The sequence below is a fragment of the Diplotaxodon limnothrissa genome, linkage group LG14 (assembly GCF_057381915.1).
Source record: "Diplotaxodon limnothrissa isolate DT_005_m linkage group LG14, D_limnothrissa_male_GT1.1, whole genome shotgun sequence".
Taxonomy (NCBI): Eukaryota; Metazoa; Chordata; class Actinopteri; order Cichliformes; family Cichlidae; genus Diplotaxodon; species Diplotaxodon limnothrissa.
The window spans coordinates 16,028,083-16,046,446 of NC_140609.1; the positions used below are offsets into that span (position 1 = coordinate 16,028,083).

Below are 18,364 nucleotides of genomic sequence, written 5' to 3' on the forward strand. Positions count from 1 at the left end.
TGAAACACCTGGCGATGCATAGCGTTTTTTTAAAAGCCCAGAAATGCGCCGTATTTGATAGCTTGCTGTGAGACCTCACACCGAGCGCATCTACTGCGGGTGGGTTGCCTGTTATCGGACCCGGAGTTAGCAACATCCCCAAAAACCCGAAGAGGAGAGTCCTGGCCCCTAGCCCTGCCAGTGTAGCAGAAATGATGACGGATGATGATGGCAGCAGCAGCTGTTCTTCTCTGCGTGAGTAGCTTAATGTTGTTCGTGTGTAATTTACGTTGAGTAGGCTAACCACGTTATTACATTAATGCATGTAAGGTGAACTAGCAAACATCATCATAGCTACATGCGGCTGTCCTCTTGTTTGATGGCAGATGCTCCCTTCACCCTGGCCAAAAAGGCTAAAATGACCAAAGAAAAAGAGGGAAACAGTTAAACATGAGAGGTTTTTGGACAAAGTTTGTGTTTTTTCCATTGTTTAAGCACTGCTTCCAGCCAAGAGTGATGCCATATATGCCCCATAGCTGCAGAAAAGGCTAACATTGTTATCTTTTTACAAAAAACCAGCTGAACATGAGAGGTTTTTGGACCAATTTTGTGTTCTCCATTCTTTAAGCACCGGTTTGAGCACCGTTTGAGCACCGGCACCGTTTCAAAAGTACCGATTTGGCACCGGTATCGGATAAAACCTAAACGATACCCATCCCTACTTAAGTGTCCATAAGATATTAAGATACTGTTAAATGTCTTTATGTCCTTAAGAAATAGGGGGAAAAATCCAACAAAGACCACCAGAATTGGACTCAGTGGCAGGGTGGCTGTGAGGAAAAAGGGAGAAAAGTCTGAAGTACAGCAAATTAGACAAGAACTGGACTGAAAATCAGTAGCAGCAAGTCTGATGAATCCAGATTTAAAATTCTTGGTTCAAATCCTCATCGATATCTTATCGAAACTGATAGAATTATGAATGCAGAAAAGTACCATCAGATTTTGATCCACCATACGATACCAGCTGGAAAACATCTGATATCTAACAGCTTCATTTTCCAGCACAACAGTGATCCCAAATGCACTGCCAATGCAGTAAAAGCATATCTTTATATGATTGTAGGGTCTTTATGTTCCAATATAAAGGACCTTGAGGTGACTATTGGCACTATATGAATTGAATTGAGTTGAAAACACACAATGGCACTTATCAGTCATGGATCGGCCTCCCAGAGTCTGGACCTCAACATTACTGTAGCATGCACATTAATCTCATGTCGACAGAGAACATAAATGCAGCCAACATCCAGAGAAGAGCTTTGAATGTCCTTCAAGGAGCCTGGAGAAATATTCCTGAAGACTGCTTAAAGAAATATTCAGACTGTGTTGAAGAGTAAAGGTGGTCATACATACTTTCAGTCCTGTTTGAATTGTATGGACTCTGTTTTTTGTCTTTCAGTCTGTATTTTGATGAATATTTGCACATGATTCAATAAATCGCTGCACCTGTGTCACATTCCCCTGACAAAATATAAAGAAGTGAGGTGTATAACAAGACTTTTGGACTACACCATACTGTGTATATATATACATGTTTCTTCTATGCATGGCTGTCTTGATCAGACTTGGACAGATGTTATAGTTTTTGTTTTCTAACAGTCCTTTTAGAAAGAGTATATTACGTTGAATAAAAGTACATTTTTTAAATAAAATGATTGACACCAAGCCCTGCGGCAGATTGGCGACCTGTCCAGGGGGAGCTCTGCTTCTCGCCCTAAGACAGCTGGGATAGGCTCCAGCACCCTTGAGATCCTGAAAAGGATAAGCGGAAGAGGATGGATGGATGGATGATAGACACCACCTTTACAGATTTTTTGCACCTTGCATTTATTTCAGATAATTTAGTTTGTTGTCAAAGCGGTATTACATCTACCTGATGAGTACAAATCTGCCCAAATGACTCTTTTGTATTTAAACAGTTCAGTTAACCCAGCACATTATTATGGCACCTGGCTCTGATTAAAACACACAACAGATAAAAATCAGAACATGTACATTACTGATTACTGAGGACACTTGTTTGTTAAATTTAAAACAACCGAGTCAGAGAGAGAAGTGGCAAAGGAACCAAGGGTATCAGCTAATAGGCCCCGGGGGATATGGTTGCCAAACACCACAATTTCCGTTTTCTTTTCATTCAGGATAAGGGAGTTGCCCGAAAGCCATTCTCTGACTTCTCCCATGCACTCGAGGAAGCAGTGCAACGACGGAGCAATGTCGTCATGATCTAACTGAAAATATATTTTTATATCGTCGGCATAGATGTGACGAGAAATCTTATATTTTTTAAATTAAGCCTAGGGGGAGCATGTATAATGAGAATAGCATTAAAAACAAAACAAAACTAGATCCTCATTTTGAGTTTTGAGCCTCGGACTGGTACCGGTCCGAGGCCTGGGGGTTGGGGACCGCTGATTTAGGACATTCTTTGCCTTATATTTCTTTTCCAGTTTAATACCACAAATCTTTTAATCCAGAGCACTATTGTTGGAATACACAAAGCATGGAGTTTTGATCTGTCTTGCAGAATTCGGAAAGGAATTCCCAAAAGAAGGTGCAATCTGATTGGCAGAATTTCCCGCTCCTAAACCTGTATGCATCATATCATTCACCAATGATGGTGCCTTCATAGATGTCCACGTTGCATGCCATGTGCTTCAGTATGTTCAAAGCATGTCGCTGGCAACAAATTCAAAGTGGCTTTTTTGATATTTATTCTCTAATTTTTAGGTAAATATAGAATTTTTAGTAATGAAGTAATTAAGAAATTATTGTATTCTGTTGTTTATACTTAATGCAGTGTTACCATTTTTTTCAATATGGGTTGTAATATGTAGCTACTGAAATATTTTTTTTGAAAAGCCAAACTGTTGCCCAATTCAGGTCATTTTAGCAGAAAATGACCTGAATTGCTTCATTCAGTATGGAACAAATGCAAGATTTATTGCACTTGTTCTGTACTGGAAATGATTGCATTTATGCAGCCAGACTGGATTTACAGGAAATGTATTTCGCGGCTTTAGTCATGGCAGTACAGTTCATGGCACATGAACATGTTTTCACGTAAAGGAACGTGGTCATAAAACAAGACTGCAATAACGTATTCAAGGCCAAGACGGAAACTCAGAACCATCCCCTGGGAACTTAGTTGTCCAACTGAAAGCTGTCCAGTTTTTTAGCTGAAGTTACAGTAAATGACAGAAATACACTCAACTCATCTCCCTGAAAAAACTGGAATATTTTACTTTTAGATGGCTTTTTTTTCCCACATGTCCGTTCACATATTTACATGTATGCATGCTGTTCATATAGCAAGCGGCACCCAGCCAAGATTTGACTTTATAATACTTTATATGGTTGTGCTACAATGATTAAAAAATTAATTAATTAAAAGAACTTGCTGACTTGGCCAGAGTAGACTCAGAGGTTACACACACACACACACACACACACACACACACACACACACACACACACACACACACACACACACACACACACACACAGAGAGAGAGAACTTGTTTCATTTTTTAAAGCTAAAAAGGAAAAGCGCTTTTCACTTCAACTTATTATGGAGTGCAGCCCGTGGTTGGTACAACTCCATAATACTTTATGATATACTGTTGAGTTCAACTACTGGAATGTCTTTGAAGTGTGCGTTAATGACCAGTTCAGTGTGTGTGTGTGCGTGTATGTGTGGACATGCCTGAATACGGCACATACCAAGTGTGTCCTCTTATCCTGCGCTCCCTGGGCTGTTCAGTATTTTCACTTGGACAACATGCTGTTGCACTCACTTAACTGGCAAGCAGCAGAAGAGAAAGGGGAATAAAAATATATGGTGATTACATCAGTTTTCTCTCCACGTGTGGATTTGAGCACATTTGGTAATCTCGGGAAGACAAATCGACTTCTTTCAAAAATATGGAAAGCCCCATCTAAGTGTCATCCTCCCACATTCAATCAGCGAAGACAGAAATTTTCATCTCATTTTCTGGAAAAGAGAGACGTTCATCACACTGTGAAATTTTGAGTGTCATTGCTATAAATGGAATTTTGAGGCCTAGTGAAAGTTTGTCAAATCAAGGCAGCATTTCTCAAGGGTGCAACTGGAGGTTCTGGTGACATCATAGGGCGAGATTAGGGAAGCATGTTAGCTAATACATATGTGGCTGTCATGGCCTTTGTACATGTGTGGCATCATTTATGCAGCTCTACTGCAACACTTTCCAGCTTATATTTCTTCTCTTATTTAAAACTTTACTACATAAGGATATATTTTTGGCGACCGTGGCTCAGGGGGTTGGGAAGCGTATCTGTAACCGGAAGGTCGCCGGTTCGATCCCCGGGCTCTCTGTCGTGGTCGTTGTGTCCTTGGGCAAGACACTTTACCCTACCGCCTACTGGTGTTGGCCAGAGGGGCCGATGGCGCGATATGGCAGCCTCGCTTCTGTCAGTCTGCCCCAGGGCAGCTGTGGCTACAACCGTAGCTTGCCTCCACCAGTGTGTGAATGTGAGAGTGAATGAATAGTGGTATTGTAAAGCGCTTTGGGTGCCTTGAAAAGCGCTTTATAAATCCAATCCATTATTATTATTATTTTTGGAATTTAATCTTGCTCTTTTTTAATGTTGTCCCTAAGGTTTCCAGTAAAGGTTGAGTCAGTCACCGAGATTTTTTCTGGAAGCAGTTTTGAAACCATCAATTGGATTTGGCAGCAGAATCAATGACAATGGCACATCAGAACAAAATGAAGTACGATCTATGTGTAACAGGACACTTGTAGGTAGGGTATGGCATTAGGTTTGGTGAAGCCTGATTTGGAAACGGTGCTAGTGGTGCATGTATATACTACATTATGTTATATGCAGTCCTGTGAATAACTAAGTACACACTTACTGCTTCCACAGGAATTTAAAAAGGTAAAATTCGACCATACAGTGATCAGAAAAACTGCAAAAACCCAAGAGCTACATCTCAGACTCTACAGGCCTCAGTTCACTGTTAAATATTAAAGTTCATGACAGTATCATTAAGAGGCTGGGAGACTTCTGGACCACAGTTCTTTAGACAGATAAGATCAAAGTGGAGATGTTTGACAGTTACACACAGCAACATGTTTGGAAAAACCAAACACATCATGTCAGCACAAAAACCTCACAACAACTGTCATACACTGTGGTGGAGAGGTGATGATGTTCTGTAGCCACAGGACCCGGGCACCTTGCTGTCATTGAATCGACCACGAACTCCTCTGTGTACCAAAGTATTCTAAACTCAAATGTGAGGCCATCTGTCTGACAGATAAAGCTTTGATGCGTCATGCAATCATGCAGTGATTCCAAGGACGTCAGCAAATCTACAACAGAATGACTGAGAAAGAAAAGAATCAAGTCAATGTGCAGACGTCAACCCGACTGGGACAATCCGGTCGTTAACTGATGATGTGACGAATCCTACTTCCGGGCCTAAAGTAGTCTGCGTTTAATATGGCTTTTGTGTTGTTAACATGTTTAATGTTATGTATTTTCTTCTATTTAATCTCAAAAATCTCCTAAAACAGTCGGTGATCATTGTTGACCTCCCTTGGCTTTTATTACCACTAATGATTTATTTAAGCTCAATTTTTAAAACCTTATGATGTAACTACAGCCCAGCCCATGCAGCAGTATATGAATGACTAACCTCGTATTGTGGATGGATTATCTCAGTTGTTCTCCTGGCTGAAATTTGGTCCTTTTACAGCATCCTGCCATGCGATTACATTTGTTCCTGACCACCGAGAACACTCACATTAACTTTTATCGAGTGGAAAAAAAGTTAGCTTGCTTATATTATGCTAACATAGCTGTGTCGCTAGCGGTCACGTAGCACATCATTATATACCAGCTAGCCAAACTTCAGTAACCCTACAAACGTCACTGCTGTTTAGTTTTCTGTCTTCATTTATGCTGGAAGTGATAACAGAGCTGTACGTTTTAATTTGTTTCCAAAACCCCGCAGTCAGGACATGCTATATTGTATTTAGATAGAAGCTAGCGAGCTAACTCCCTGCTAACTTCTAACTCCGTTAAATGTCATAAATTCCGTTTTCATGGATGCCTGGATGTTAAACTCAATTGTTACACCTGGTAGAGCAGAACGCTGATCATTTTATTAAAGATGAAAGACTTTAGACAGTTTTTCAACTCTCAGTAATGCCACAGTGATCGCTTGATATATGGACCTGCAGCGGAGTTTAGGCCCAGACATGGCTAGTGACGTCAGACTGAACAACCGGATAATAGCTGAATCGAACTTCTGCAGTGAGTCTGTGCATTAACCTATTCATAACTGCCACCAAGGTGCCATCACTGCTAGCATTCATGCTTGCATTTTACATGTTAATGATCACGACTGACATGACCATGACCGATAGAAACAAATACAAATGCTGGGCTCAGCTTTGTTGTTGACTTTTAAAAAATAAATAAATAAAAAATCCACTTCTTTGTGCATCTTTTCCAGGGATTTTCTTACATCCCTGAGATGTAAGAAAATCATGGGACATGGCCTGGAGACATGACCTTAGGAATAGTCCTCATTTTGACTAAATGATTCTTCTTCTTCTACCGATCCATTCAAAAACTGTGGCGAAAATGTAGCTGGAAATGCAAGGGAGGAATCGATGGTACTGAAAAGAGGAATTGCAATGTCCACATGACATGTAGATACATCTGTAGGCAGGTGCACGTCAGATTATGGTGCAGGTCACATTGTAGGGGGATTTGGGGTATAATCTAGATTTAACACCAAAATATAAAGCTCCAGTAAGAGAGCTGCGCATAAACCAATGCACCCAGACTTCAATAAACTGAAGCGACGCTGTAAAGAGAAGCTGGACAAAATTGCTCCACAACAATGCAAGAGACCGATAAACTCTTACAGAAAACGATTACTCAAGTCATCGTTGCTAAAAGTGGTTCTACAAGCTACCGAATCACAGGACATTTTTCACTTGACCGCACTGAGTCCTGTGAAATCTTTATTTTTCTCTGTGTGCCACGTAGCGTTTGTCTCTGGACTCTGTAACCACCTCTGTGTTTACAGTTTGTGTAATGCCTGGTTGCTTCACGAGAATAGAACGTGCTGAAAGTTTTGTCTCTACTTGCACCATTGTTGTTGTTTTCTTTTCTCTCTTTTTTTTTTTAACTCACCCTTGCTCGAATTTCCAGGAACCACTAGTGATATCATTTTCCATGGAAATTATATTTAAACCATAAGAAGACATTTGTGGTTGGTGATACAGCTTTAAATTATTATACAATAAGTTAGTAATAATATATAATAATTTAAAGCCTTCTAATAGGGTCACTTACATGGAGACTGAATTGCTAACATCACAGTGAGTAATTTGAGATTTTGCGTTTGTGTTCAGGATACGTGTCCCTGTTCTACTCACACCTAATATTGAGTTGATCGTGTGGTCGTGAAGCCAAGAACAGCAAACCATCAAAGTATCAAGCAGTTACACGTTATAAAAGCTAACTCCAGAGCTTGTAGAGGGTTTCTTTTAATATATATGTCTAGGCCTGAGGGAGAAATTAGGGTTGTTTGTAGGAGATGTTTCTGGAAATCATTTGGGTTGGAGACATGACTCATTTCCCATTTTTGAAATCCTGTCACTCCCATAACATTGCAGTCATTGATCAAGAGCCATATGCAGAGGGGGTCTTGTCAGGTTTGGCACTAAAATGGGTGATCTGACCACACATGGAAAGCAAACTAAACAACAGCTCCATGCAAAACCTTCCTGTTTCTGCACATTACTGTGGACCTTTTGTATTTGCTTATGATTTAGTGTATGTGTGTGTGTGTGTTTTATTAGCTGTGTCTTTGCTCGTTTGACATCAGCGTGTCTCCGATGAAAGACTGAAAGCCACTGCGCACGCCTGGGGCGGACAACAAAGGTTACCATTCCAGGTGTCTACATCAAAGCGAAGTGATGAGACACGAGGATTTATGCATCAAAGGACTTTTTAAAAATCAAAATGTTTGTTAGATGAAGCACTCAGCCTAGTTGCCCACAGTGGCAGGACTGCAGTAATCGGTGTTCCACAGCCCTGCGTAACAATGTGTTTCTATATTGTTGTGCTGTCATAAATCATTTTCATTATTTTGTTTATAAATTGTCAAAACATACTATTAAATACCAGTAAAAAGTTATCACGCCTGAAATAATGTGTTTAAAATGCTGTCTTTGGTTTCTCTGTTGTCCATAAAAGGAAAGGAAATAATGTGGAAACAGAAAAGCAGCAAAGAAGCCCCTCTTTCTGCTCTCCTCTCTTCTGATTTGGGGTTGCCATGACCTTTCGTGGTGTGTTTGGTTTGGTTTCAAACCCCTTTGGGAGTCATCTGCTCAGCATGGAGGCCACACTCCAAACACTGATCAGATTGCCTAATCTGTTTTTAACCACGATATGGCGGATACAAAGGGCTGCTCTGTTCGCTCCTCTTTCTCTCTAAACTGGCGTCAAACCTGAACATGCCAAAACATGCCCACGGAGCGCTTAGAGTACACAGGAACTGTTTGCACACATGCGCTGCAGGCGCGAACACTTCGAGACATTATGCAGTGCATTATGACACTGATGTCTGATTTAGTCAGGTTGGGATTGAAACGGTCTTTAACCTGCCAGGTCATTTTCTCACAGCAACACAATATCCGTTATGTGTCAGTTCCAATTTAACTTCCTGGAAACCTGCAGGAAAGCTGCACGATGCAGGGAACGGTTGTGATTGGTATTTGAAGGCACTTGATTCGGGAGCACTTCCTGTTGCACTATTATAATGCTCATTTAATAGTGGGAAGCTGAACTCGTGATTAAAATGCATGGTGGAGGCTCTATCATGGTTTGCGGCTGCATTTCAGCCAGTGGTGTTTGGGATCGTGTCAAAACTCTTGAAATTAAGAATGCTGAAAAGCACCATCAGATTCTGATCCACTGTCTAATACCATCTAGAAAATGTTTGATTGGTAACAGCTTCATTTTTCAGCATGATAATGATCCCAAACGTACTGACAATGTGATAAAAACATACCTTAATAGAAAAACACGATCAGTCATAAACAGGCCTCCCCAGAGCCCGGACCTCAACATTGTTGAAGCAGTGTGGGACCATCTTAACAGAACAAAAAGCAGCCAGCGTCTAAAGAAAAGCTTTGAATGTCCTTCAAGAAGTCTAAAGAACTATTCGTGAAGACTGCTTACAAGAAACCACACCTAAGAGAGTTCAGACTTTGCTGAAGTCACATCAAATATTGACTTTTAAGCTTGTTAGAATTGTACACTGTGTTTATGCCTTATATAATGCAATTCCATGTATGTTTGCACACCCAAATCCTTTTGCACAGTACTTGAGAGTCATAGAAGATGGAGACAGAAACAGAAAGAAAGAAATCAGTTGGATTTTAGCTTGAATGTGTGGACTCCATCAGCTGTAGCAGCTGGCTGGTAACCCATACCGACCTCTGCATGACTTATTAGACGGACAAGCTTTCTCTAACATCTCTTACCTGCTGACAGCATAGGTCACGAACTTGGTGCTTTTTTTTTTTACCTGATTGAAGCATTGATTCTGCTTTACCAGCTTGTGAGGACATCAGAGTGACCGACATGTTAGGTTAATTGCAAAGTATAATAAGTATAATATCTTGTTAATTAATTAATTAATTTTTTTCATTCTTTCCTTTACGTTTGTCATGTGTTTGTGTGCTATCTATAGTCGTAAACCAGGAGGGACAGCCTTTGATCGAGGGGAAGCTGAAAGAGAAACAGGTTCGCTGGAAGTTCATTAAGCGCTGGAAAACCCGCTACTTCACCTTGGCGGGAAATCAGCTCCTTTTCCGGAGAGGCAAATCGGTAGGTAGACACTGAAAATGAACCCTAACACATAAACATACACCTACGCATGGTCCCGTCCTCTCGCTTATAAAGCTGTCAGTAATCTTACTATGTCTCGTGTGATTTAAATCATGATGAAACTGTATGAAACAGTGGAAATGGCACCTCAGCAGGAGCATCTGATGAATCCAGCTATAACAAATCTTGGCCCTGCTAAGGACTCTTGGGGGAGGGGCGGGACTCGCAAAGACAAAGTGTGATGCTACAAAAACATGACTTACTTGCAGAAATGGTTATGCACAAGTAGCTCAAGGAGAAAGAGCCTTGAACGTGAAATACTGACTCTCATCTGAGTAAACGTGATCTCTCCCTCCTTGCTTTATCAAACACAGTTTATGGCAGTCATCTGCACAGGAGAAACTGTTATAGGGATCGAGTGTCATCTGGACTTTAGTCAGTGTTGTGTCTAAAATAGCAGCTCTCCAAATTAGAGGACAGCATAGAGGAGTTTATGGAAACAGGGGAATATTCATCTCTCTCCTGCTTCTTTTTGTTTTTTCCCTAACTTTAAACAAAAGTCTTTGTGCTCGGATCCAGATGGTAATGGAGTCTGCTGTTTTGCAGCCACCGCAGATTGGGAAGGTTTTGTGTCTTTGTTCTCAGAGCCCTGTCTGTCTCTGCCAGCAGGTTCTGGAGGTGGTTGGCATGTTGTGAAAGACGTTTTTTCCTGACGAGAACCAAAAAATATTTCCTTCGTACTGAACGATCAGGCAGCTTTGACTGTCAGACATGCATCGTACTCTGGTGCACAAGTAAAAGGAACAAGAAACCCCCCCAACATTTTTACATGTAGGTTATGTGTGAGTCTGTGGCTCCACAGTGTAGTGGTTGACACGTGAAAAACCCCTATTTTGAAACTGGGGTGAAGGCATAAATTGCATCAGGAAATCTGTGGCAACGAAAAGGAAGCAGCCGGAAGGAAGAAACTGGTTATAGTGGATTTGAAGTGTGCATACTCTGTCACATCCTAAAATGCATTCATGGCCCAACAGCTGGGATGTGTGGAGGTTAAGCACATAGGTTCGTGTATCTCACACCTCATCCAGTTTACCTTTTGCCGTCTTTTCTGCAGCCAAAATTCATCAGTCGTGTTTTATATGAAGTCCACATCAACCTTTTAGAACAGAACCTCCAGTTCCTCATGTGTCACCTGGTACTCTGATCATCCACTGATCCCGAGTCTCTCTGTAAGCCAGACTGATCATGTGAAAGCTGACGTTGTTGCACAAATTAACATGTCTATATACCTCCAAAAACAGCTGCGAGATGAAAATGTAGGTAAAAATTAGGTACAGCCTCAATTTTGCAACAACGACATTTCTGCTGATACAGAGAAAAAAATTGTGAAGTAAGTTTCATTCATGCTTACAGCTCACAGGCAGCAGTATTTCCTAATCTGGAAAAACATGTCACGTGGCTGCCTTCTTAACTTAACACTACACCTATGTACTAGATATTTATAGCATGAAGATACATGGCTTCTTGAAATAGAGTAAACCTAATGCAATGTTTAAAATCTGCTGATTCTGAGGTCAGATGTGAACTTTTTTCCAGATTTAGTTGATTTTAAATTCCTCCGTATGGCTCAGATCAATCAAATGTCTGTTTGAATCCCCAGCAGAAAACACAGCCTGTGAACATGTCGACCCCAATAGCTTTTCAGCTCTCTCTCACACACACACACACACACTAAAGAAAGGATGTGGTAACTTGCCATGAGTCTGCACCCATATTTGGTTAAGTGGTTGTAACCGCTTAACCAAATATGGGGGTAAGAAGACATGGCTGTGTTGCAATATGCACACAAACTTACCAGCTCATACAATTCAAATGGCCCTTACGGTAGGTGGGTAAAATACAGAAAGGAGGGGACTGAGGAGTGGGAGGACTGTAGAAATTCCAGTGCTTTCTGTTGCAGGAGGAGAGCTGGCCACTTCTACCTACCGGCAACCTCGCGAATCACCTCTTACTAGCAGGATGTGTTTGATCGTTACAGATGAATTAAAGCACTTTGAAATCAGTTTCTGATTCTTTGTGATTCTTTTATCTCCTAGTAAAGTATTTAAAGTCACTGTGTGTCCTCCCCACAGAAGGATGAGCTGGATGACATCCCGATTGAGCTGAGCAAGGTGCAAAGCGTCAAGGTGACTGCCATCATCCCTCAGAACGCTTCCATCACTTACCCATATCCTCACCACTGATCACCATCAGCGCTACTTACACCTCTGTCAGTTTGAAGCTAATATATCATCTGACCTAAAGGTCTAAACTCTTCCCAGGATTCAGAGCTAAGCAGATCAGCTTGACAAGGATAAATAAGCTACTATAAATATGATAGAAGAAACCAACATGAAGCCAAAACACATTTTTTTTAAAAAGACAGCAGCTCTCCTCCAAACGAGCTAGATGATGAAGTCGTCTTGTCTATTAATCTTCCCCACCCACTTGTTCTGTTTGCAGGTGGTAGCCAAGAAGCGTCGGGACCGGGGTCTGCCGCGCGCCTTCGAGATCTTCACCGACAGTAAAACGTACGTGCTGAAGGCTCAGGATGAGAAACACGCTGAAGAGTGGCTGCAGTGCATCAACGTGGCTGTGGCTCAGGCCAAAGAGAGGGAGAACAGAGAGACCACCACCTACCTGTGAGAGCGGCACCGACCGAGACGGCGGCGGGGACGCGAACGCGCAGCCAAACATACGCTGACTTCCACATGTAGGATATTTGTTTCTTGTAAGCATTTACAAGACGGGGGGATAAAAAAAACCCCAGCAGGTGACTCTGAGAAGAAAAACTAAGCGCACTGCTAGTAACTTGTCAATAGCACCACCAGCTCTGTCTTCAGTCGTAGTAATGATGGAGCGCAAATAAGAAAAAGGATTTTTAGACATTAAACCAGCAATAAAAGACTAATGAAGGATGGTTACGTATCAAAAACACGACTCCCTGTATTTACCATTACGTTTAACCAACCTGCCCGTGTGCCATGCTTCTCGGCACGTAGGCCGCCATCAGCGATAGCAAATGTTTGCTTTACGTGTTCAGATGTCACCTGACTTTTCCGCTTTGCTCCTACAAGCAAACGAAGCAGGCATCAGTGGGAAGTTGGGATTTCTCCGTTTAATGACACATTTAGAGTCCAGAGTAGTATTCAACAATAAAGACTTCATCAAAGCAAAGACCTCATAAGGAGTTGTAGCAATAATGAGACTGAACAGTTCCTCTGGAAAGCAGGAAGGATGAAAAACGAGCCTAATGGACAGCAGATGGGGAGCACATTGGATACTGGAATTGTGTGTGTGTGTGTGTGTGTGTGTGTGTGTGTGTGTGTGTGTGTGTGTGTGTGTGTGTGTGTGTGTGTGAAAGAGAGAGTGAGTGATCTTAAAGGAATAGTTCAGCACTTTGCGATATATGCAGTCACCTTCCTGCCAAGAACTGGAAGAGATGATTCAGGCTGCTTTCATGTAGCTGTGTGGGTCAAGTGAAATGAAGCTAAAGCTTAGTGTAAAGACTGGAATTTGAGTTTGACTAGTCTGGCTATGACTAACTCCTGGTAAGGGGGTGGCAGCCGGGGACAGCATATTTCCTCAAATGTCAAACAGGGCCAATAATAGGATATGTTTAACTCATTTTGTGTCATGTATCCTGCTGTATTCTGTTTTTTTCATCACTAACCGGGTTTTTCCTAGCTTAAACGGGTCGGGAGCAGCGTCAGCACAGCTGTTGCCTAATAGTGGAGTTTGGATCACAGGTTTCTAAGAAATCACTGAAGCAAATGAGTGGTTTCCTTGTGGATTTAGAAAGGTTGCCAGTTGAGTCACACTGATTTTCAATGACTCTGCGAGAGAGAGAGTGGAGGTGAGCTGGCTTACTTTAGAACAGGCCTGTTCCTCGGGTTTGGGTTTAAAAGCTTGTGTGATTTTATTATTTTATTTTGGGGGGAAATGTGTCATTAGATTTTTATTTTTCTCCCTGAAAATTGAGACGGATGGATGAAGAAAGAGTGAAGATGTGTGTGTTTAAATTGGCTCTAACTGATAGTGTGCACCAGTTGAACTTTGACAGACAGGTATTCACTCTCTCTACCCACAGGTGAATGCTGCCTTAGCACTTTTTGAAGTTATATGTAACATTAAAGCTGCTAAAGGTGGTCTTAATTTGAACTCGTTTGACAGACGAGCTCTCTCTCGTCGGTCTTTTGGCTAAACCCCTGTCAGCTGTGTAAATGCAGCCATAACACAGCCTTTCCCACCAGGTCAGGTTACCCGTTTGTACTTTTAGCTGTCCCTGTTACCCCCACCACCACACACACAGCAGAGCTGACCTGCATCTGCTTACAAATCATATTATTTACATCATGTCTCTCCCTCACATTTTTATTCCTTCCTTCCTTCCTTCCTTCCTTCCTTCCTTCCTTCCTTATGACCTACTTACACACATGACTTTGGGCCCTAAAGCCAGTGCGGTATTCCCCCATGACTGCACTTAAGTTTTTATAAAAATTAATATTTACATTCATTGGGGTACGGCAGCATCTCAAGAAACTGTGGACAGAAAGGAATTGGATAATCTTGGTCCTAGATGAATGAAACCTACTGATTCCGATTGCTGACAATCAGGATGGATACAGCCTACCATCTTGTTTCTGACCACTATCTTCACATTTAATCACTAATAATTATTAAACTCTGGCTTTCACACCGATAGTTTGCCTTTTTGTCCCATCTCCCACCAATCACCCCCAACCAGTAGCTGCAGATGCCTGGCCTTCTTTGAGCCTGGTCCTGTTGGGGCGTTCTTCCTGTTAAAAGGGAGTTTTTCCTTCCAATCGTTGCCATGAGCTTGCTCAATTGACTGTGTGCACGTTAGGATATGCTACTTCCGGTGCGGAAACTCCTGTGGGGAGCTTTGTTTCCGGTGTCCTATTCGCGCCTGGTTTACGATCCAAAACACGTTAATCAAGTGAATGAATCAAGCGGCGATTTACATTTCTATAGATGTCTTGGGCATTTACCCAATATGTCTGTAAATGATGTTCATTGACTTGTCGATATTTTTTCCCCGGGCCTCAGAGCAAAAGAGAAAAGGGATTCAAATGTTATATTTCTCAGCTGTCCCTCGTTTATCGCGGGTGTTATGTTCTAAAAATAACCAGCGATAGGTGAAATCAAGAAAGCCAATTTTATTTTTTGACGGTGCAAAACTTTTCCTGGACATACAGTACTGCTCTTCAGAGTCACACTGCTAGCGATCGATGCAGCGATTCTGTACTGTACAGGAGAGACGTCACGGAGGAGATCGTCTGCAGCGATCGGGACGCAGGACACAATGTGACGTAAAAAAAATAAGCATGCAAACTTGCACTAAAAAATCTGCGAAACAGCGAGGTGAAAGGTGAACCGCGTTATTAGCGAGGGACCGCTGTAATTTTGAAGGTAAGTCACAACATACCCTTCGTACATACTAATGTATAGAAACCGTTACCAGCAATCATTCATTTTTTGTGTGGCTTTTTTCACGGTTTGTTAACATGCTGTGTAGGTGTGTACTTGACTAGCTGATATCAACATAATGGGGGAAACATCTGGTTTGACTATTCTTCACCTGTAGTTTGAATGCTGAACATTTGCCTGTTTAAATCATGAGACCAGTCACTATACAGAGATGTGCTTCTGAATGTGGACGATGTGTCTTCTGCTGCAGTGATGCAGTTCTGCTTGTGTTGAGTGATGTAAACAACTGATCGATCTAAACTCTTTAAACGTCAAAATTGATCATTAGATTTTTTGTGACACAACAGTGGTGAGTGTTCCCACCTTCTGCTCTTTGTAACTTAACACGATCTTTCCGTTTTCGAGTTTTGGACATGATTTTGGAGGATATCTTTGCAGTAGCGATTGACCGCAAAGTAAAGCTACCGGAAATGTACAACCCCACATCCGGTCTCAAACCAGGAAGTTAGCATTTTCTCGTGCACAGGGTCAATAGGGGGTTGTCTGATTGTTGGGGTTTTCTCTCTATTATTGTAGGGTTGCTTTATACTTTACAGTATAAAGTGTCTTGAGGCGGCTGTTGTGATTTGGTGCTATATAAAAGTTTTTCCTGACTACATTTGAGACAAAGTTTTATGCTATTCGATATCATTATTATATTCAGCACCTCTGCTGACCTGCTGTATTGTAAAGGTTTCATAAAGCTCTTGCTCTTTTTAGTTGAACAGTGTTGATTTGTGTTTAAAGTGAATGTGTTATAACATGAATGCCAGAGTTGTGTTAAAGTAGCGATATCAGCTGTCAGTGCTGCCATGGTGGCTTAGTTTCCAAATCTCTATTCTATCTATCTATCTATCTATTAGGGGTGCAACGATACTTGTATTGATATTGAACCGTTTGATACAGTGCTTTCGGTTTGGTACGCATATGTATCGAACAATACAAAATTTTTTAGTTATTTTATCAACTTTTCTTCTGACGATGCTGTCTGTGTTGAGCGTTCAGTGGATCTGCGTTCGACTACTCCGCCTAGGCTGCACTGTCGAGTGCAGATCCACTGAGCGCAGCGCAAGCTAGCAAGACAGAAGCTAAGCTCGTTGCAACATGGCAAATTGAACCTCCCCCACCCTCATTCAGATCTGGCCTTTGGAACCATCTTGGTCTTCATGTGAAGCATGACCCTGAAGGTAAGCGCGTCATGGACAAAAGTAAAACAGTATGTCGGATGTGCCACGCAATGCTCAATTTGTGGGAACTAGTGCGTTAGCGCAATTAGCCCGTTAATGGGGCGTCCAGCCCCACTCATGGGGCGATCCGCGGTAACTTGTTAACGGAGATTTGCCGTGTTGTGGCGTTAACGTCATTTCAATGAGATTAACGCTGACAGCACTAGTGTGAACACAACAAATATGACTGCACATTTACACAGACATCCTAGTGCAAAGACAAGTGGAAGCAGACAAAAACAACAAGCATGCATGCTACAAACTTTACCCGTCATTTAGACAGCCGTTAGCACATGATTCTCCTCATGGGGACCTGATATGTTTAATATGCTGCTGAGAATATAGCCCAGAAGAAGCGTATAGTATAGCTTTTATTTTGAAAAGAGCCATTTCTCTGTAATAAACTCTCTTTTCCAAAGATGAGCGATTTCTCGATCAGATAGATTTATTTTTTTTATTTTGTTTCAGCAACATTAAAGTTAAAAACTGTACTTTTGAGTTGAAATATATATTTATAATTTTAATAAATGACAAATTAAAAAGGCATGAACATTTTTTTGTATCGAAAAAATATCGAACCGCGACACCAAAGTATCGAACCGAACCGTGAATTTTGTGTATCGTTGCACCCCTACTAACTATCTATGAAGCAGGATGGAAACTGCTGTAGATTTTAACAATCACACAAACTGTGAAGATGATTATAAGTATTCCAGTGAATGTATAAAAACATTAGCATTAATATCAGCCTCGTGTGGCGAATCATAGATGTTTGCTGTTGTTTTTTCTTGCTTTTAACCTTTAGCATGTTGTTCGATTGCATTTGATTGTTTTTATATAATGTCAGTATTTATTTTTACAGGCATTTAACACTTTTATCGTGTCTGGAAAGACGACTGAAACTACAAATGCCAGATTTTACTTTGTCTCCTCCTCGTCTTCCTCTTCTCTTGTTTTATATTACTCTGAATTAACACTGCAAACAAATGAAAGCTGTATTCTATTTGAAAATTCAACAGTTATTGTTGTGATTGTCATATTTTGCCTGCTGCACCTTCTGCATGCCTGCCTATCAGACAGAGCGCTGTAATAAATCTTTACAATAACTGAACGCCGTGATCGTCGCTGAATTTTTGTTTGTTTGGTTTTTTTTGCTCTTCAGTCAGGAAAGAAGTTAAAGGTTTCCTTTACAGAAACACCGTCCAAACTCCTGGATGTCATTACATTATCAGTGTAAATTACACTCGGGCTCTCACTTTAAAGATGCTGTAACTTTAGTAAGACCCTCAGTACGTGCAGAAAGAAACACGTGGGGAGAAAATAGGATAATTACCAAAGTTATTCCATAATCTTCATTCCTCGAGACACATTTCTCATGCAGGAACGAAACTGGACCACCTCAATCACGAGCTTTGGAGATGACTCGGTGTGAAGCGTTAGGGAGCACTTGGCAGCGTGGCTGTAGGATCTGACACAGCACAGTGCATGTCAGAGCTGGTAGCAGTTACATATAATAATCAAATTCAGATCAAGCTCAGTTAAACTGCAACAAATCATTTCTGACAGCTGGACGTTTTGAGTGAGCCAGGCTCAGCTTGTGATGCACTCTTTCAGTTGTTTATTCGTACTATAAACACATAAGTAACCACAGTGACTACTGATCTGAAGCC

At 41.4% G+C, this 18,364-nt stretch overlaps 1 protein-coding gene across 1 annotated transcript in view; it reads left to right on the forward strand.

Moving 5' to 3' along the window:
• veph1 (ventricular zone expressed PH domain-containing 1) overlaps nucleotides 1-12,624 on the forward strand; it is an 86,632-nt gene extending 74,008 nt beyond the window's left edge. The window contains exons 12-14 of the mRNA XM_085370953.1: nucleotides 9,803-9,939; nucleotides 12,072-12,125; nucleotides 12,442-12,624. Of these exons, the coding sequence (XP_085227079.1) occupies nucleotides 9,803-9,939; nucleotides 12,072-12,125; nucleotides 12,442-12,624 (374 nt within the window). The remainder of the gene's footprint in view (nucleotides 1-9,802; nucleotides 9,940-12,071; nucleotides 12,126-12,441) is intronic.
• The last annotated feature ends 5,740 nt before the right edge of the window (nucleotides 12,625-18,364 follow it).